The 20385-nt window shown below is 34.9% G+C and overlaps 1 protein-coding gene across 3 annotated transcripts in view; it reads left to right on the forward strand.

Annotated features, from left to right (window-relative positions):
• Positions 1–20385, forward strand: part of LOC149775097 (Fanconi anemia group J protein homolog) — a 240562-nt gene that overhangs the window by 181156 nt on the left and 39021 nt on the right. For 2 of the 3 annotated variants that reach the window (XM_089944188.1, XM_089944189.1), the window contains exons 28-29: positions 2181–2295; positions 7889–8727. In XM_089944188.1, coding sequence (XP_089800314.1) covers positions 2181–2295; positions 7889–8727 — 954 coding nt within the window. Of the gene's footprint in view, positions 1–2180; positions 2296–7888; positions 8728–20385 lie in introns of those variants that run through there. The other variant, XM_089944190.1, reaches the window with a different exon arrangement.

Raw genomic sequence — 20385 nt, forward strand, 5'->3', positions numbered from 1 at the left:
AAAATAGTAATGACAGTAACGTTTGTTGACAATGCCATTAGTGTATATATGTGTTGATGTTTATATTTCAAAACAAAATCTTTGCACTTTATTTTTAAAATCTTTAAGATGGATTCAACTTAACAAAGTGGGCAAGTTAGTTTCAGCTTGCCTTATAAACATGATAACTTGCCCTTAAAATCCTTAAATTTGGTTCTGGAATTTTTTTTATAAACCATGTAGCAGTCCTTCCAGTATTATGCAGATTCCAAGATTGAAATCAGATGAGTTAAAAGAGATATAGGTGCTAATACCTGTCATTAATCAGTTCCTACTTCTGTTAGAACCTCATCATCACGCTAATACCTGTCATTAATCAGTTCCTACTTCCATTAGAACCTCATCATCACACTAATACCTGTCATTAATCAGTTCCTACTTCCATTAGAACCTCATCATCACACTAATACCTGTCATTAATCAGTTCCTACTTCCATTAGAACCTCATCATCACGCTAATACCTGTCATTAATCAGTTCCTACTTCCATTAGAACCTCATCATCACGCTCATTCAAGAGGCCTTGCCATTGTTAATGTACTTTACTTTCGCTGCAAAATGAACTGTATGTCAGCCTTAAAGTCTAATTTTATGTAATGTGATGGCTGATTAGTCAGTTTGATACTGTATAATTATATTTAATGTGATGGCTGATTAGTCAGTTTGATACTGTATAATTATATTTAATGTGATGGCTGATTAGTCAGTTTGACATAGAAGCCTTGCTATTCTTAGCTCTACTGGTCATAGACGAGAAGAACTTATGGGATGGCCTGTTGTCCATCATCCAATGTCCATCCAGCCATTAGCACAAGTTTGATATTGCTGCGCCCCCTAAACTACTGGGAGAATTGCCATTTTACCTGCAGATTCATCCCAATGTCTCGTAGATGCTAATGAAAATGGTGCTATGCAGGCATCCAACATGTCCACCATAGCAGCAATCATGAACATCTTGTTATCACTGGATGGTTATATCAGCATGGGTTTTCACTCCTACTGGTGTTCTGTCTGCTCCCCAAAAGTGGTAAAAGCAACATTATATTTATTTTTTTACATCAGTGCTCTTAGGTTGCCAAACATCATGTGTCACATAAACCTTCTTTAGGTCCGAACCCTTTATTTTCGTACATGGTCAGTACTCCAAAATATTTTTTTACATATAATTTTTCGTACTCTGATAAGAATAATTTTCATTTTTTGTATGAAAAAATACATGAACTCTTTAAATAACAGATATATTATACTTTTTTTCTGCTATAGATCAGAAAAGGTACCTTTTCCAGCTACTGACAGGAGGAAATGTATCCCCCCCAAATTAACAGGAGGAAATGAATCCCCCCAAAAGTGTCAGGCCCCTGTCTCAGAACATTAAATTGTTGATCCCTAATACAATTGCAGAAGTTGTTGTTGTTGTTGTAGGGTGTAATGCCATTTTTCAGCACAAGATAGGCTATACATGGCGGTCAGTATAATTGGTGGAGGAAGAACCCTGGAAAACCCTGGGAAGAACCACCAACCCACGAGAAGCTACTGGCAGGCTTTCTCACGTACCAACATTAGCTGAGCCTGAGACGCGTAACTCACGCAGACAGAGGTGAGATGGCAGTGATCCGTAAAGGTGAGTGCTTTAGACCACTCGGCCACTCCGGGCCCCACAATTGCAGAATAATGTGGTATATATTGCATGATCTTCAGAAAGATCATGGTACAGTATTGATCATGGTACCCAGCTCCTTATGGACATTCTACCTCCAGGGTGCAGAGGGCACCATAAATTTGACACAGTGGGTCCAGTATAAACTGCGATACCTGTCACATTTGTGCAAATGTTTTATCATCTTGACAAATACAGAAAACTTGTAAGTGGATAATACATTAACTATGCAGCCAAGTAGTCCTGGGTTTGATCCTTGGAATCAGCACATGTACATATAAAAATCATGTGTTACAGGAAGTGGTTTTCTTCAAGTATTTTAGTCTTGACAGCTTAAGATGACCACAATATTCTCCATTGCAGTGATTTTACATAAATGCTTAGGACCATTTGTACAGTCTTTCCATAAATACTCATTTGTACAATTGAAATGCATAAACTTGGTGGAAATTTGTTTTCTTTAAACTATTTACACTTTTCTTCAGTACTCTACTGCAGTAGCAGGTAGTGAAACCAGTACTTCTTGCCCAAAGCTAGTTTCCTTACTTCAGCTGTCAAACCTACCACAGAAGACAACATCTAGTGCAGCTGCCAACTCAGGTACTTGATGAATATTTTGTTAGAAAACTGTTTTTTGTTTATTATTTTTTGTTCATTTAGTATAGGATTAATTGCCTAGTGATGGATGGTAAATTAAATGTTTTAGGCTCTAAATTTAATAAGAAAAAAGTTATTCTTTGCTTTGTAAGCATGCTGTCAGTCTTAATGAGAATTTTATTAGCTCTACTGGTCATAGATGAGAAGAGCTTAGTGGATGATCTGCTGTGTCATAGATGAGAAGAGCATAGGGGATGATCTACTGTGTCATAGATGAGAAGAGCATATGGGATGATCTGTTGTGCTGTAGATGAGAAGAGCTTAGGGGATGATCTATTGTGTTGTAGATGAGAAGAGCTTAGGGGATGATCTACTTTGAAGTAGATGAGAAGAGCTTAGGGGATGAACTTCAGTGTCGTAGTTGAGAAGAGCTTAGGGGATGATCTACAGTGTCGTAGATGAGAAGAGCTATGGGGATGATCTACTTTGTTGTAGATGAGAAGAGCTTAGGGGATGATCTATTGTGTCATAGATGAGAAGAGCTTAGGGGATGATCTACTGTGTCATAGATGAGAAGAGCTATGGGGATGATCTACCTTGTCGTAGATGAGAAGAGCTTAGGGGATGATCTATTGTGTCATAGATGAGAAGAGCTATGGGGATGATCTACTGTGTCATAGATTAGAAGAGCTTAGGGGATGATCTACTGTGTCGTAGATGAGAAGAGCTTAGGGAATGATCTACTGTGTCGTAGATGAGAAGAGCTTAGGGGATGATCTACTGTGTCGTAGATGAGAAGAGCTTAGGGAACGATCTACTGTGTCATAGATGAGAAGAGCTTAGGGGATGATCTACTGTGTCGTAGATGAGAAGAGCTTAGGGGATGATCTACTGTGTCGTAGATGAAAAGAGCTTAGGGGATGAACTGCTCCATCCATTAGAACAAGTTTATTATCATTTCTCATCCCAAACTATTTGGAAGATTGCCGTGAACCTTTTACACATATTCCTCCCATGATTTAGTTGGCCACTTGAACGTACAATATGGCCCCCACGGTGGTGATGCTAAATTTTGTATCACGCGTCCTGAATAGATGTTCATATCAACATGGGGTTTTCTTTGAAAGACATCTTATGATGTCTTGTATTCCATAGTGAAAATGGTGCATATCTGACATACAGTTTGGAAGCCGTGATGAAAATGTCGATATTCCCCCTTAAGGTAAAGTTGTATTGAGAGGGGTTTTTCACCATAAGACTTCATCTAGTTGGTCCTAAGTGAAAATGCTGCTGATCTGAGGTTTAGTACGGCCATCATGGCTGCCATCTTGAAATCTTTCTTATGGCTATTCCAGAAGAAAGAAAAATCATCGTTACATGGCTTTTTCACTTCTTATGATATCTAGTTGGTCCTGAAAGAAAATGGTTCCTCTAAGACGTCCAGTATGGCCACCACAATGGTCATCTTGAAAATCTTGTTATCACTAATTCTTTTCTGAATAAATGATTACATCAGCATGGAGTTTTCACTCAAAGATTTCTTTTGATGTCTTGATGCCTAGTTGGTTTTAAATGGAAATGACCTTCAGTTTGACTGCCAAAATTTTCATCTGGAAAATCTTGTCATGACTAGTTCTTTTAGATTGACTGTCATTTTGATCAAAAGGTTTCATCAGAAGTGTTCTTCATGTGTCATTTTCATCAAAAGTGTTCTTCAAGTGTCATTTTGACTTGGAGGTTTCATCAAAAGTGTTCTTCAAGTGTCATCTTCATCAAAAGGTTTCATCAGAAGTGTTCTTCATGTGTAATTTTCATTAAAAGTGTTCTTCATGTGTCATTTTCATCATAAGGTTTCATTTAAAGTGTTCTTCATGTGTCATTTTCATTAAAAGTGTTCTTCATGTGTAATTTTCATTAAAAGTGTTCTTCATGTGTCATTTTCATCATAAGGTTTCATTTAAAGTGTTCTTCATGTGTCATTTTCATTAAAAGTGTTCTTCATGTGTCATTTTCATTAAAAGTGTTCTTCATGTGTCATTTTCATCATAAGGTTTCATTTAAAGTGTTCTTCATGTGTCATTTTCATTAAAAGTGTTCTTCATGTGTCATTTTCATTAAAAGTGTTCTTCATGTGTCATTTTCATCATAAGGTTTCATTTAAAGTGTTCTTCATGTGTCATTTTCATTTAAAGTGTTCTTCATATGTCTGGATCATCCTAAATGAAAATGATACTACTTGTCCCTCACCCTTCTACTGCTCCTAAATGGATGGCTATATCAAAATTGGGTTTTAACAAAACACTTTTTATGATATCCAGCTGTCTTAATTGAAAATGATACCAATTTGACATCCAGTATGCCCAGCACATTAGCTATTTTGAAAATCTTGTTATCGCTAAAGTATATCAGAGATGGTTTTCAGCACTCAGAAGTTAATAGGAAGAAATTGTCTTCTCTTGGATTACCTGGAATTGTTTTCACCCAGTGGAACACAAGTCCTTTCAGAGGATTCCTGTCTCTATGGCACTACGTCATTGATATTTATGATTCTGTGATTGTTGTATCACATATTTTTTAAACATATTTGACGCAGCAATTTGCAAACACAACCTTCATTATTGTCAGCTTTTTTTTTTCAAGGCAAAAATGATTTGCACATGTTGTTTTATGATTTTTTTTATCCACATGTCATGCAAAGTCCTGATGTTGATGCCTGTATTTGGCATACTGATACAATTTAAAGATGTACAATGCTACCTCGATAACTTTCGTGCTTGCTTTCAAGATGGGGGCAGGAATCCCCTTTTTTTTTTCTTCCAGAAAATGCCAAAATGAATTGAGCAGTATGTCACAGAATGTCCTAATGTTGATGCCTGTATTTCACACACAGATATGAAAAATATATCGTGAATTCATTGATGTTGTTCCTGTATATTTGGCTTGTAAAGATACCTAGGATGGCTTGAAAAACGGCTTGTCATTCAGTCTAGAAGCTTATGATTCTTTTGAGCATGAGGTTATTCTTCCAAAGTCATTCTTGTTAAGGAAAATTTTGTATTTACACATATTTTTGGGCATTGAAAATATTTTCCAAATTACTTCAGCACTGATCAAATGACTGAATTTACCACATCAGCTATTGGCTTCATCGTGAACAATAATATATGAAAAAGTTATTATCATTTTTGGGAAGTGACAAGTATGCAGGCTAAATGGACAGAGACTCCAGAATAACTTCACAAGTGTTAAATTTATATGCATTCAACATAATAGTGGTGAAATTACATGCACTGGTTCAATATAATGTATAAATTTGCTAAAGTAAAATACAGCTATGGTATTTAAAGCAACTGAGATTGGAAACTGTCGTCGCCATGAATTCACACAAATCTGACAGGTTATGCCCAAAAAATTAACATAGATAGTTCCTGACTGTTTCGATAATACAAAGCTCATGTGTGCAGAAAAATGATGTTGTAGGGAAAAAAAGACACCAGCTTGCTTGTGATAATGGAGACTTATCTATATTATAGACCAATGTAGTATATGCATTGTAGCAACTGTTTGTCAACACTTAATTTGTATGTAAATCTAAAGGATTCATTTACTACGTAAATCTAAATGAAGGATTTATTTGAACGTAAATCTAAATGAAGGGATTCATTTGTATGTAAATCGAAATGAAGGATTCATTTGTACGTAAATCTAAATGAAGGATTCATTTGTACGTAAATCTAAATGAAGGATTCATTTGTACGTAAATCTAAATAAAGGATTCTTGTATTTTTGGTATCTGATGATGGCCAAGTAATATAAGTTGAATTATAAGTTGAATTGAAAATAGTACCATATTTTCACAATGGTCTTTGAGGAAAATTCTTCGAATAAAACTGTGAGGCAGTAATTATTTGAAATATAAAACACATTTTCGTTAAATATAGTCTTTCATTTCTGCTGTTTTTGAACAATATTCACACTTTTACATTGAATCTGACATGGCTGTTTGATGCAGTTGTTCAATCTGTAATTCTGTATCAAAAATTCCATATCATACACCTAAAATTTACTTATCTCACACCCAGCCTGGAACTACTTTTTTTCAAGTTAAAATATTAAATAATAGTCCACTTGTAAAATATTGGAAATGATTTATTGCTATGCATCATAAATTATTCAAAATGCCAAAACAATTGTAATTTTAAGAAATGCAGTTATATTTGGTAAAAATTGCCTCTTTTGGCACTTGGGATAATGGGAGTACTGTAAGTAATGAAGGATGGTTTATGTGTGTTTCACGGTAACTGGGCAGAGAAATTATAATTCAATGAGGTGGACAACAATATCTCGTACAGAACGTCTGTCAATGAGTTTTTATATGAAGCTGGTGTACAAAGTGATATTAAACGAGAGCGAGAGAGAGCATTTTGTCACTTGTATTTTTTTTAAAGTCCAGAAAAAGTAAGAAAGACTCATGGAATCATGTCAAAATTCAAGTATGGTTAGAAATGCCAAACATTCAGACAAAACTTAGCCCCATGTTTAATTCCCAAGAGACGTTCCACAGTGTAAATCATCCAGAATACCATACATAGCTAAAATCCATTTCAGCTTCAGTTTGAAAATTAATGTCTGCTGAATTAATTTTCTTTTAAGGAGCATGTTTAAATGGAGGGACTTACACTTCGTGTGGAGGGACTTAACTTTGTGTATTAAATTTACAGAGGATTTCAATTTGTTTAATAAATCTTAAGATAAAACTGACAAACATTTGCAACATAAAGGTAGATGTATCACAGAGAGCATCAGCTGTTTTGATTGTGACCCAAATTTGAAGTATTACATCCATTATATAATGTGTTAGCATCATCGCTGGGGAATAATGAGAGAAATATATGTTTACATTTTAAATTCTTACAACTGTTGAATTAGAAAATAAAGAGAAGAAAATAGATCGATACTGCATTATTGTTTAGATTTTTCTTGTTAAAATATATCTAAATGAATATTAAAAATCTAGTCCACATGTTTGAGATACCAAACCTTTGGGTTCTTAATTAAATTATCACTTTAAATTCAATGCATTAATTTCTTGAATTAATTGAAAACATAAAAATAGGGAGTTTGAATGTACTGTAAATGAATGGGATTCTGTTTCTAAAACTGAATGTATTTAATTCAGAACCTTTGTTCCATTTGAGAAATAAGTATAAAAAAATTCAATTGCCTGTGGCTGCTATTTAAATGCATTTGTATGTCTCCAAACGTTTTCAGAAATTCAAAGCTAAATAGTAAATACATAACTGTAAAATGCAGACAGGCCGATGATGCAACTGCCACAGTACTTATATGGACTTAGCCCCAGCTACATGTACATGTTGAGGACTGTACAATATCTTTAATAAAATACAAAATATCTAATTCTTTTTTTAAAAAGTGAACATTAAAAATGTATTAAAAGAATGTGTGAATAAACAAGATATGTAATTAATATATATTAGGTTATGTTAACACACAGCAGGGAAATGTATCGCATGCAGTACATGTGGAAATGTTTAGTGAGTAGAAGTCTATTTTTATAGTTTTTCTTTTCATACAGCCTTGGGCACAGATGTAATCGACTTGACATCTGAAGATTCAACAGAGAAGAAGGGAACTAACAAGGAACAGAGTAACCAAGCTAATCCTAATGGTAAATCATGGGAAGAGACTGCTAAACTGAAATCAAGTGGTTTTGATCCATCTGAGAAGGAGAACAAATTTCTTCAGTTTTGTAATCTTGTGAAGAAGGAAAAGCCAGAAGGAGATTGTTCCAGGCTGCTATTGATGCAGGAGTCTTCAAAGGCAGAACCTGCAGGCAGGTCTGTCACTACGGTGTTATTTGAAGGGAAAGAAAAAGTGTCTAAAATGAAGATTTCTTTCAATGATGTGACTTCCACAGAGGTGAAAGGTAAATTTGATAGCAGTAAAATGAAGAGGCCGCTTTTCAGAAGAAGTACCTCTGATATCAGAAAAATAGTAAGGAAGGAACCAAATACCAGCTACGATGACACTTCATCTAATTGTGAAATATCAGAAATGAATATAAATGGGTCTGTGACCAAAAAAGACGAAAATCAGACTCCAATAGAAATTTGTGTTTCAAACATTGAGGTAAATATGGAATTTGGGAATCAGTTTGAAATTGAAGCTAACAATAGAAAAGGAACAATAGAGAAACAGGAGAGTGGGAAGGGAGATGATCCAGACAGGACGAACACTATTCTGGAGAAAGATAACAGCATGGACCCAAAGAACTCAGATGAGGAGGCATTTGATAGTGTCCTAAACACACGCAGAAGACGTGGAAAGAAAAGGACACCATCTTTGGTAAATTATAAAGCCAAGAGAACCAAAGGAGTTCAGTTTGCAGAGGAGAATGGTTCTACGGAAAATGAGGTACATTTTAAATGTTCTTTAGTTAAAGGTCTCAACATTTGTTTATCTTTTTCAGACTGGTCTGAACACAGAGCTTTGACAAATGCCAGAAAATGATAGATACTTGCTTTTAATTTAAGTGTAACTCGGCTATCATCATAAATTAATGTTTCTTAAGTACACTACCCAATCATAATAAATTAGGAATACGTCCACTACCCAATCATAATACATAAGGAATACCTCTACTACCCAATCATAATACATTAGGAATACCTCTACTACCCAATCATAATACATTAGGAATACGTCTACTACCCAATCATAATACATTAGGAATACCTCTGCTACCCAATCATAATACATTAGGAATACATCCACTACCCAATCATAATACATTAGGAATACATCTACTACCCAATCATAATACATTAGGAATACCTCTACTACCCAATCATAATACATTAGGAATACGTCTACTACCCAATCATAATACATTAGGAATACGTCTACTACCCAATCATAATACATTAGGAATACATCCACTACCCAATCATAATACATTAGGAATACATCCACTACCCAATCCTAATACATTAGGAATACCTCTACTACCCAATCATAATACATTAGGAATATGTCTACTACCCAGGCATAATACATTAGGAATACGTCTACTACCCAGGCATAATACATTAGGAATACGTCTACTACCCAGGCATAATACATTAGGAATATGTCTACTACCCAGTCATAATACATTAGGAATACGTCTACTACCCAGGCATAATACATTAGGAATACGTCTACTACCCAGTCATAATACATTAGGAATACGTCTACTACCCAGGCATAATACATTAGGAATACATCCACTACCCAATCATAATACATTAGGAATATATCCACTACCCAATCATAATACATTAGGAATACGTCTACTACCCAATCATAATACATTAGGAATACGTCTACTACCCAGGCATAATACATTAGGAATACATCCACTACCCAATCATAATACATTAGGAATACCTCTACTACCCAATCATAATACATTAGGAATATATCCACTACCCAATCATAATACATTAGGAATACGTCTACTACCCAATCATAATACATTAGGAATACGTCTACTATCCAGGCATAATACATTAGGAATACATCCACTACCCAATCATAATACATTAGGAATACATCCACTACCCAATCATAATACATTAGGAATACATCCACTACCCAATCGTAATACATTAGGAATACGTCTACTACCCAGGCATAATACATTAGGAATATGTCTACTACCCAGGCATAATACATTAGGAATACATCCACTACCCAATCATAATACATTAGGAATACATCCACTACCCAATCATAATACATTAGGAATACGTCTACTACCCAATCATAATACATTAGGAATACGTCTACTACCCAGGCATAATACATTAGGAATACGTCTACTACCCAATCATAATACATTAGGAATACATCCACTACCCAATCGTAATACATTAGGAATACATCCACTACCCAATCATAATACATTAGGAATACGTCTACTACCCAATCATAATACATTAGGAATACGTCTACTACCCAATCATAATACATTAGGAATACATCCACTACCCAATCATAATACATTAGGAATACATCCACTACCCAATCATAATACATTAGGAATACGTCTACTACCCAATCATAATACATTAGGAATACGTCTACTACCCAGGCATAATACATTAGGAATACATCCACTACCCAATCATAATACATTAGGAATATATCCACTACCCAATCATAATACATTAGGAATACGTCTACTACCCAATCATAATACATTAGGAATACATCCACTACCCAATCATAATACATTAGGAATACGTCTACTACCCAATCATAATACATTAGGAATACATCCACTACCCAATCATAATACATTAGGAATACATCCACTACCCAATCATAATACATTAGGAATATATCCACTACCCAATCATAATACATTAGGAATACGTCTACTACCCAATCATAATACATTAGGAATACGTCTACTACCCAGGCAAAATACATTAGGAATACATCCACTACCCAATCATAATACATTAGGAATACCTCTACTACCCAATCATAATACATTAGGAATACATCCACTACCCAATCATAATACATTAGGAATACCTCTACTACCCAGTCATAATACATTAGGAATACATCCACTACCCAATCATAATACATTAGGAATACATCCACTACCCAATCATAATACATTAGGAATACGTCTACTACCCAATCATAATACATTAGGAATACGTCTACTACCCAGGCATAATACATTAGGAATACATCCACTACCCAATCATAATACATTAGGAATATATCCACTACCCAATCATAATACATTAGGAATACGTCTACTACCCAATCATAATACATTAGGAATACGTCTACTACCCAGGCATAATACATTAGGAATACATCCACTACCCAATCATAATACATTAGGAATACCTCTACTACCCAATCATAATACATTAGGAATACATCCACTACCCAATCATAATACATTAGGAATACCTCCACTACCCAATCATAATACATTAGGAATACATCCACTACCCAATCATAATACATTAGGAATACGTCTACTACCCAGGCATAATACATTAGGAATACCTCTACAACCCAGTCATAATACATTAGGAATACATCCACTACCCAATCATAATACATTAGGACTACGTCTACTACCCAGGCATAATACGTTAGGAATACGTCTACTACCCAGGCATAATACATTAGGAATACGTCTACTACCCAGTCATAATACATTAGGAATACATCCACTACCCAATCGTAATACATTAGGAATACGTCTACTACCGAGGCATAATACATTAGGAATACGTCTACTACCCAGGCATAATACATTAGGAATACCTCTACTAACCAATCATAATACATTAGGAATACGTCTACTACCCAGGCATAATACATTAGGAATACCTCTACTACCCAATCATAATACATTAGGAATACGTCTACTACCTAATCATAATACATTAGGAATACATCCACTACCCAATCATAATACATTAGGAATACGTCTACTACCCAGACATAATACATTAGGAATACCTCTACTACCCAATCATAATACATTAGGAATACATCCACTACCCAATCATAATACATTAGGAATACATCCACTACCCAATCGTAATACATTAGGAATACGTCTACTACCCAGGCATAATACATTAGGAATACCTCTACTACCCAATCATAATACATTAGGAATCCGTCTACTACCCAGGCATAATACATTAGGAATACCTCTACTACCCAATCATAATACATTAGGAATACATCCACTACCCAATCATAATACATTAGGAATACATCCACTACCCAATCGTAATACATTAGGAATACGTCTACTACCCAGGCATAATACATTAGGAATACGTCTACTACCCAGGCATAATACATTAGGAATACCTCTACTACCCAATCATAATACATTAGGAATACATCCACTACCCAGTCATAATAAATTAGGAATACGTCTACTACCCAATCATAATACATTAGGAATACCTCTACTACCCAATCATAATACATTAGGAATACTTCTACTACCCAATCATAATACGTTAGGAATACATCCACTACCCAATCATAATACATTAGGAATACGTCTACTACCCAATCATAATACATTAGGAATACATCCACTACCCAATCATAATACATTAGGAATACATCCACTACCCAATCATAATACATTAGGAATACGTCTACTACCCAGTCATGATACATTAGGAATACATCCACTACCCAGTCATAATACATTAGGAATACGTCTACTACCCAATCATAATACATTAGGAATACTTACACTACCCAATCATAATACATTAGGAATACATCCACTACCCAGTCATAATACATTAGGAATACGTCTACTACCCAATCATAATACATTAGGAATACATCCACTACCCAATCATAATACATTAGGAATACGTCTACTGCCCAATCATAATACATTAGGAATACATACACTACCGAATCATAATACATTAGGAATACATCCACTACCCAATCATAATACATTAGGAATAGGTCCACTACCCAATCATAATACATTAGGAATACGTCTACTACCCAATCATAATACATTAGGAATACATACACTACCCAATCATAATACATTAGGAATACATCCACTATCCAATCATAATACATTAGGAATACGTCTACTACCCAGGCATAATACATTAGGAATTCATCCACTACCCAATCATAATACATTAGGAATACCTCTACTACCCAATCATAATACATTAGGAATAACTCTACTACCCAGGCATAATACATTAGGAATACGTCTACTACCCAGGCATAATACATTAGGAATACGTCTACTACCCAGTCATAATACATTAGGAATACGTCTACTACCCAGTCATAATACATTAGGAATACGTCTACTACCCAGGCATAATACATTAGGAATATGTCTACTACCCAGTCATAATACATTAGGAATACTTCTACTACCCAGGCATAATACATTAGGAATACGTCTACTACCCAGTCATAATACATTAGAAATACGTCTACTACCCAGGCATAATACATTAGGAATACATCCACTACCCAATCATAATACATTAGGAATACATCCACTACCCAATCATAATACATTAGGAATACGTCTACTACCCAATCATAATACATTAGGAATATATCCATTACCCAATCATAATACATTAGGAATACATCCACTACCCAATCATAATACATTAGGAATACATCCACTACCCAATCATAATACATTAGGAATACTTCTACTACCCAGGCATAATACATTAGGAATACGTCTACTACCCAGTCATAATACATTAGGAATACATCCACTACCCAATCATAATACATTAGGAATACATCCACTACCCAATTGTAATACATTAGGAATACGTCTACTACCGAGGCATAATACATTAGGAATACGTCTACTACCCAGGCATAATACATTAGGAATACCTCTACTACCCAATCATAATACATTAGGAATACGTCTACTACCCAGGCATAATACATTAGGAATACCTCTACTACCCAATCATAATACATTAGGAATACCTCTACTACACAATCATAATACATTAGGAATACATCCACTACCCAATCATAATACATTAGGAATACATCCACTACCCATTCGTAATACATTTGGAATACGTCTACTACCCAGGCATAATACATTAGGAATATGTCTACTACCCAGGCATAATACATTAGGAATACCTCTACTACCCAATCATAATACATTAGGAATACATCCACTACCCAGTCATAATAAATTAGGAATACGTCTACTACCCAATCATAATACATTAGGAATACCTCTACTACCCAATCATAATACATTAGGAATACGTCTACTACCCAATCATAATACATTAGGAATACATCCACTACCCAATCATAATACATTAGGAATACGTCTACTACCCAATCATAATACATTAGGAATACATCCACTACCCAATCATAATACATTAGGAATACGTCTACTACCCAGTCATGATACATTAGGAATACATCCACTACCCAATCATAATACATTAGGAATACGTCTACTACCCAGGCATAATACATTAGGAATTCATCCACTACCCAATCATAATACATTAGGAATACCTCTACTACCCAATCATAATACATTAGGAATAACTCTACTACCCAGGCATAATACATTAGGAATACGTCTACTACCCAGGCATAATACATTAGGAATACGTCTACTACCCAGTCATAATACATTAGGAATACGTCTACTACCCAGTCATAATACATTAGGAATACGTCTACTACCCAGGCATAATACATTAGGAATATGTCTACTACCCAGTCATAATACATTAGGAATACGTCTACTACCCAGGCATAATACATTAGGAATACGTCTACTACCCAGTCATAATACATTAGGAATACGTCTACTACCCACGCATAATACATTAGGAATACATCCACTACCCAATCATAATACATTAGGAATATATCCACTACCCAATCATAATACATTAGGAATACATCCACTACCCAATCATAATACATTAGGAATACATCCACTACCCAATCATAATACATTAGGAATACGTCTACTACCCAGGCATAATACATTAGGAATACGTCTACTACCCAGTCATAATACATTAGGAATACGTCTACTACCCAGTCATAATACATTAGGAATACATCCACTACCCAATCATAATACATTAGGAATACGTCTACTACCCAGGCATAATACGTTAGGAATACGTCTACTACCCAGGCATAATACATTAGGAATACGTCTCCTACCCAGTCATAATACATTAGGAATACATCCACTACCCAATCATAATACATTAGGAATACGTCTACTACCCAGGCATAATACATTAGGAATACCTCTACTACCCAATCATAATACATTAGGAATACCTCTACTACCCAATCATAATACATTAGGAATACGTCTACTACCCAATCATAATACATTAGGAATACATCCACTACCCAATCATAATACATTAGGAATACATCCACTACCCAATCATAATACATTGGGAGTACATCCACTACCCAATCATAATACATTAGGAATACATCCACTACCCAATCATAATACATTAGGAATACGTCTACTACCCAATCATAATACATTAGGAATACATCCACTACCCAATCATAATACATTAGGAATACATCCACTACCCAATCATAATACATTAGGAATACATCCACTACCCAATCATAATACATTAGGAATACGTCTACTACCCAATCATAATACATTAGGAATACATCCACTACCCAATCATAATACATTAGGAATACATCCACTACCCAATCATAATACATTAGGAATACATCCACTACCCAATCGTAATACATTAGGAATACGTCTACTACCCAGGCATAATACATTAGGAATATGTCTACTACCCAGGCATAATACATTAGGAATACCTCTACTACCCAATCATAATACATTAGGAATACATCCACTACCCAGTCATAATAAATTAGGAATACGTCTACTACCCAATCATAATACATTAGGAATACCTCTACTACCCAATCATAATACATTAGGAATACGTCTACTACCCAATCATAATACATTAGGAATACATCCACTACCCAATCATAATACATTAGGAATACGTCTACTACCCAATCATAATACATTAGGAATACATCCACTACCCAATCATAATACATTAGGAATACGTCTACTACCCAGGCATAATACATTAGGAATTCATCCACTACCCAATCATAATACATTAGGAATACCTCTACTACCCAATCATAATACATTAGGAATACCTCTACTACCCAGGCATAATACATTAGGAATACGTCTACTACCCAATCATAATACATTAGGAATACCTCTACTACCCAATCATAATACATTAGGAATACATCCACTACCCAATCATGATACATTAGGAATACATCTACTACCCAATCATAATACATTAGGAATACCTCTACCACCCAATCATAATACATTAGGAATACCTCTACTACCCAATCATAATACATTAGGAATACCTCTACTACCCAGGCATAATACATTAGGAATACCTCTACTACCCAATCATAATACATTAGGAATACATCCACTACCCAATCATAATACATTAGGAATACATCTACTACCCAATCATAATACATTAGGAATACATCTACTACCCAATCATAATACATTAGGAATACCTCTACTACCCAATCATAATACATTAGGAATACATCCACTACCCAATCATAATACATTAGGAATACATCTACTACCCAATCATAATACATTAGGAATACCTCTACTACCCAATCATAATACATTAGGAATACATCCACTACCCAATCATAATACATTAGGAATACGTCTACTACCCAATCATAATACATTAGGAATACGTCTACTACCCAATCATAATACATTAGGAATACATCCACTACCCAATCATAATACATTAGGAATACATCCACTACCCAATCATAATACATTAGAAATACCTCTACTACCCAATCATAATACATTAGGAATACGTCTACTACCCAATCATAATACATTAGGAATACATACACTACCCAATCATAATACATTAGGAATACGTCCACTACCCAATCATAATACATTAGGAATACCTCTACTACCCAATCATAATACATTAGGAATACCTCTACTACCCAATCATAATACATTAGTTATACCTCTACTAACCAATCATAATACATTAGGAATACATCCACTACCCAGTCATAATAAATTAGGAATACATCCACTACCCAATCATAATACATTAGGAATACGTCTACTACCCAATCATAATACATTAGGAATACGTCTACTATCCAATCATAATACATTAGGAATACATCCACTACCCAATCATAATACATTAGGAATACATCCACTACCCAATCATAATACATTAGGAATACCTCTACTACCCAATCATAATACATTAGGAATAACTCTACTACCCAGGCATAATACATTAGGAATACGTCTACTACCCAGGCATAATACATTAGGAATACGTCTACTACCCAGTCATAATACATTAGGAATACGTCTACTACCCAGTCATAATACATTAGGAATACGTCTACTACCCAGGCATAATACATTAGGAATATGTCTACTACCCAGTCATAATACATTAGGAATACGTCTACTACCCATGCATAATACATTAGGAATACGTCTACTACCCAGTCATAATACATTAGGAATACGTCTACTACCCAGGCATAATACATTAGGAATACATCCACTACCCAATCATAATACATTAGGAATATATCCACTACCCAATCATGATACATTAGGAATACATCCACTACCCAATCATAATACATTAGGAATACCTCTACTACCCAGGCATAATACATTAGGAATACGTCTACTACCCAATCATAATACATTAGGAATACCTCTACTACCCAATCATAATACATTAGGAATACATCGACTACCCAATCATAATACATTAGGAATACATCCACTACCCAATCATAATACATTAGGAATACGTCTACTACCCAATCATAATACATTAGGAATACGTCTACTACCCAATCATAATACATTAGGAATACATCCACTACCCAATCATAATACATTAGGAATACATCCACTACCCAATCATAATACATTAGGAATACCTCTACTACCCAATCATAATACATTAGGAATACGTCTACTACCCAATCATAATACATTAGGAATACGTACACTACCCAATCATAATACATTAGGAATACGTCCACTACCCAATCATAATACATTAGGAATACGTCCACTACCCAATCATAATACATTAGGAATACGTCCACTACCCAATCATAATACATTAGGAATACGTCCACTACCCAATCATAATACATTAGGAATACGTCTACTACCCAATCATAATACATTAGGAATACATCCACTACCCAATCATAATACATTAGGAATACATCCACTACCCAATCATAATACATTAGGAATACGTCTACTACCCAGTCATGATACATTAGGAATACATCCACTACCCAGTCATAATACATTAGGAATACGTCTACTACCCAATCATAATACATTAGGAATACTTACACTACCCAATCATAATACATTAGGAATACATCCACTACCCAGTCATAATACATTAGGAATACGTCTACTACCCAATCATAATACATTAGGAATACATCCACTACCCAATCATAATACATTAGGAATACGTCTACTACCCAATCATAATACATTAGGAATACATACACTACCGAATCATAATACATTAGGAATACATCCACTACCCAATCATAATACATTAGGAATACGTCCACTACCCAATCATAATACATTAGGAATACGTCTACTACCCAATCATAACACATTAGGAATACATACACTACCCAATCATAATACATTAGGAATACATCCACTATCCAATCATAATACATTAGGAATACGTCTACTACCCAGGCATAATACATTAGGAATTCATCCACTACCCAATCATAATACATTAGGAATACCTCTACTACCCAATCATAATACATTAGGAATAACTCTACTACCCAGGCATAATACATTAGGAATACGTCTACTACCCAGGCATAATACATTAGGAATACGTCTACTACCCAGTCATAATACATTAGGAATACGTCTACTACCCAGTCATAATACATTAGGAATACGTCTACTACCCAGGCATGATACATTAGGAATATGTCTACTACCCAGTCATAATACATTAGGAATACGTCTACTACACAGGCATAATACATTAGGAATACGTCTACTACCCAGTCATAATACATTAGGAATACGTCTACTACCCAGGCATAATACATTAGGAATACATCCACTACCCAATCATAATACATTAGGAATACATCCACTACCCAATCATAATACATTAGGAATACGTCCACTACCCAATCATAATACATTAGGAATATATCCACTACCCAATCATAATACATTAGGAATACATCCACTACCCAATCATAATACATTAGGAATACATCCACTACCCATTCATAATACATTAGGAATACGTCTACTACCCAGGCATAATACATTAGGAATACGTCTACTACCCAGTCATAATACATTAGGAATACATCCACTACCCAATCATAATACATTAGGAATACATCCACTACCCAATCGTAATACATTAGGAATACGTCTACTACCGAGGCATAATACATTAGGAATACGTCTACTACCCAGGCATAATACATTAGGAATACCTCTACTACCCAATCATAATACATTAGGAATACATCTACTACCCAGGCATAATACATTAGGAATACCTCTACTACCCAATCATAATACATTAGGAATACCTCTACTACCCAATCATAATACATTAGGAATACATCCACTACCCAATCATAATACATTAGGAATACATCCACTACCCAATCATAATACATTAGGAATACGTCTACTACCCAGGCATAATACATTAGGAATATGTCTACTACCCAGGCATAATACATTAGGAATACCTCTACTACCCAATCATAATACATTAGGTATACATCCACTACCCAGTCATAATAAATTAGGAATACGTCTACTACCCAATCATAATACATTAGGAATACCTCTACTACCCAATCATAATACATTAGGAATACGTCTACTACCCAATCATAATACATTAGGAATACATCCACTACCCAATCATAATACATTAGGAATACGTCTACTACCCAATCATAATACATCAGGAATACATCCACTACCCAATCATAATACATTAGGAATACGTCTACTACCCAGTCATGATACATTAGGAATACATCCACTACCCAATCATAATACATTAGGAATACGTCTACTACCCAGGCATAATACATTAGGAATTCATCCACTACCCAATCATAATACATTAGGAATACCTCTACTACCCAATCATAATACATTAGGAATAACTCTACTACCCAGGCATAATACATTAGGAATACGTCTACTACCCAGGCATAATACATTAGGAATACGTCTACTACCCAGTCATAATACATTAGGAATACGTCTACTACCCAGGCATAATACATTAGGAATATGTCTACTACCCAGTCATA

This window comes from Sinohyriopsis cumingii, chromosome 19 (assembly GCF_028554795.1).
Source record: "Sinohyriopsis cumingii isolate HCF-2022 chromosome 19, ASM2855479v2, whole genome shotgun sequence".
Lineage (NCBI taxonomy): Eukaryota > Metazoa > Mollusca > Bivalvia > Unionida > Unionidae > Sinohyriopsis > Sinohyriopsis cumingii.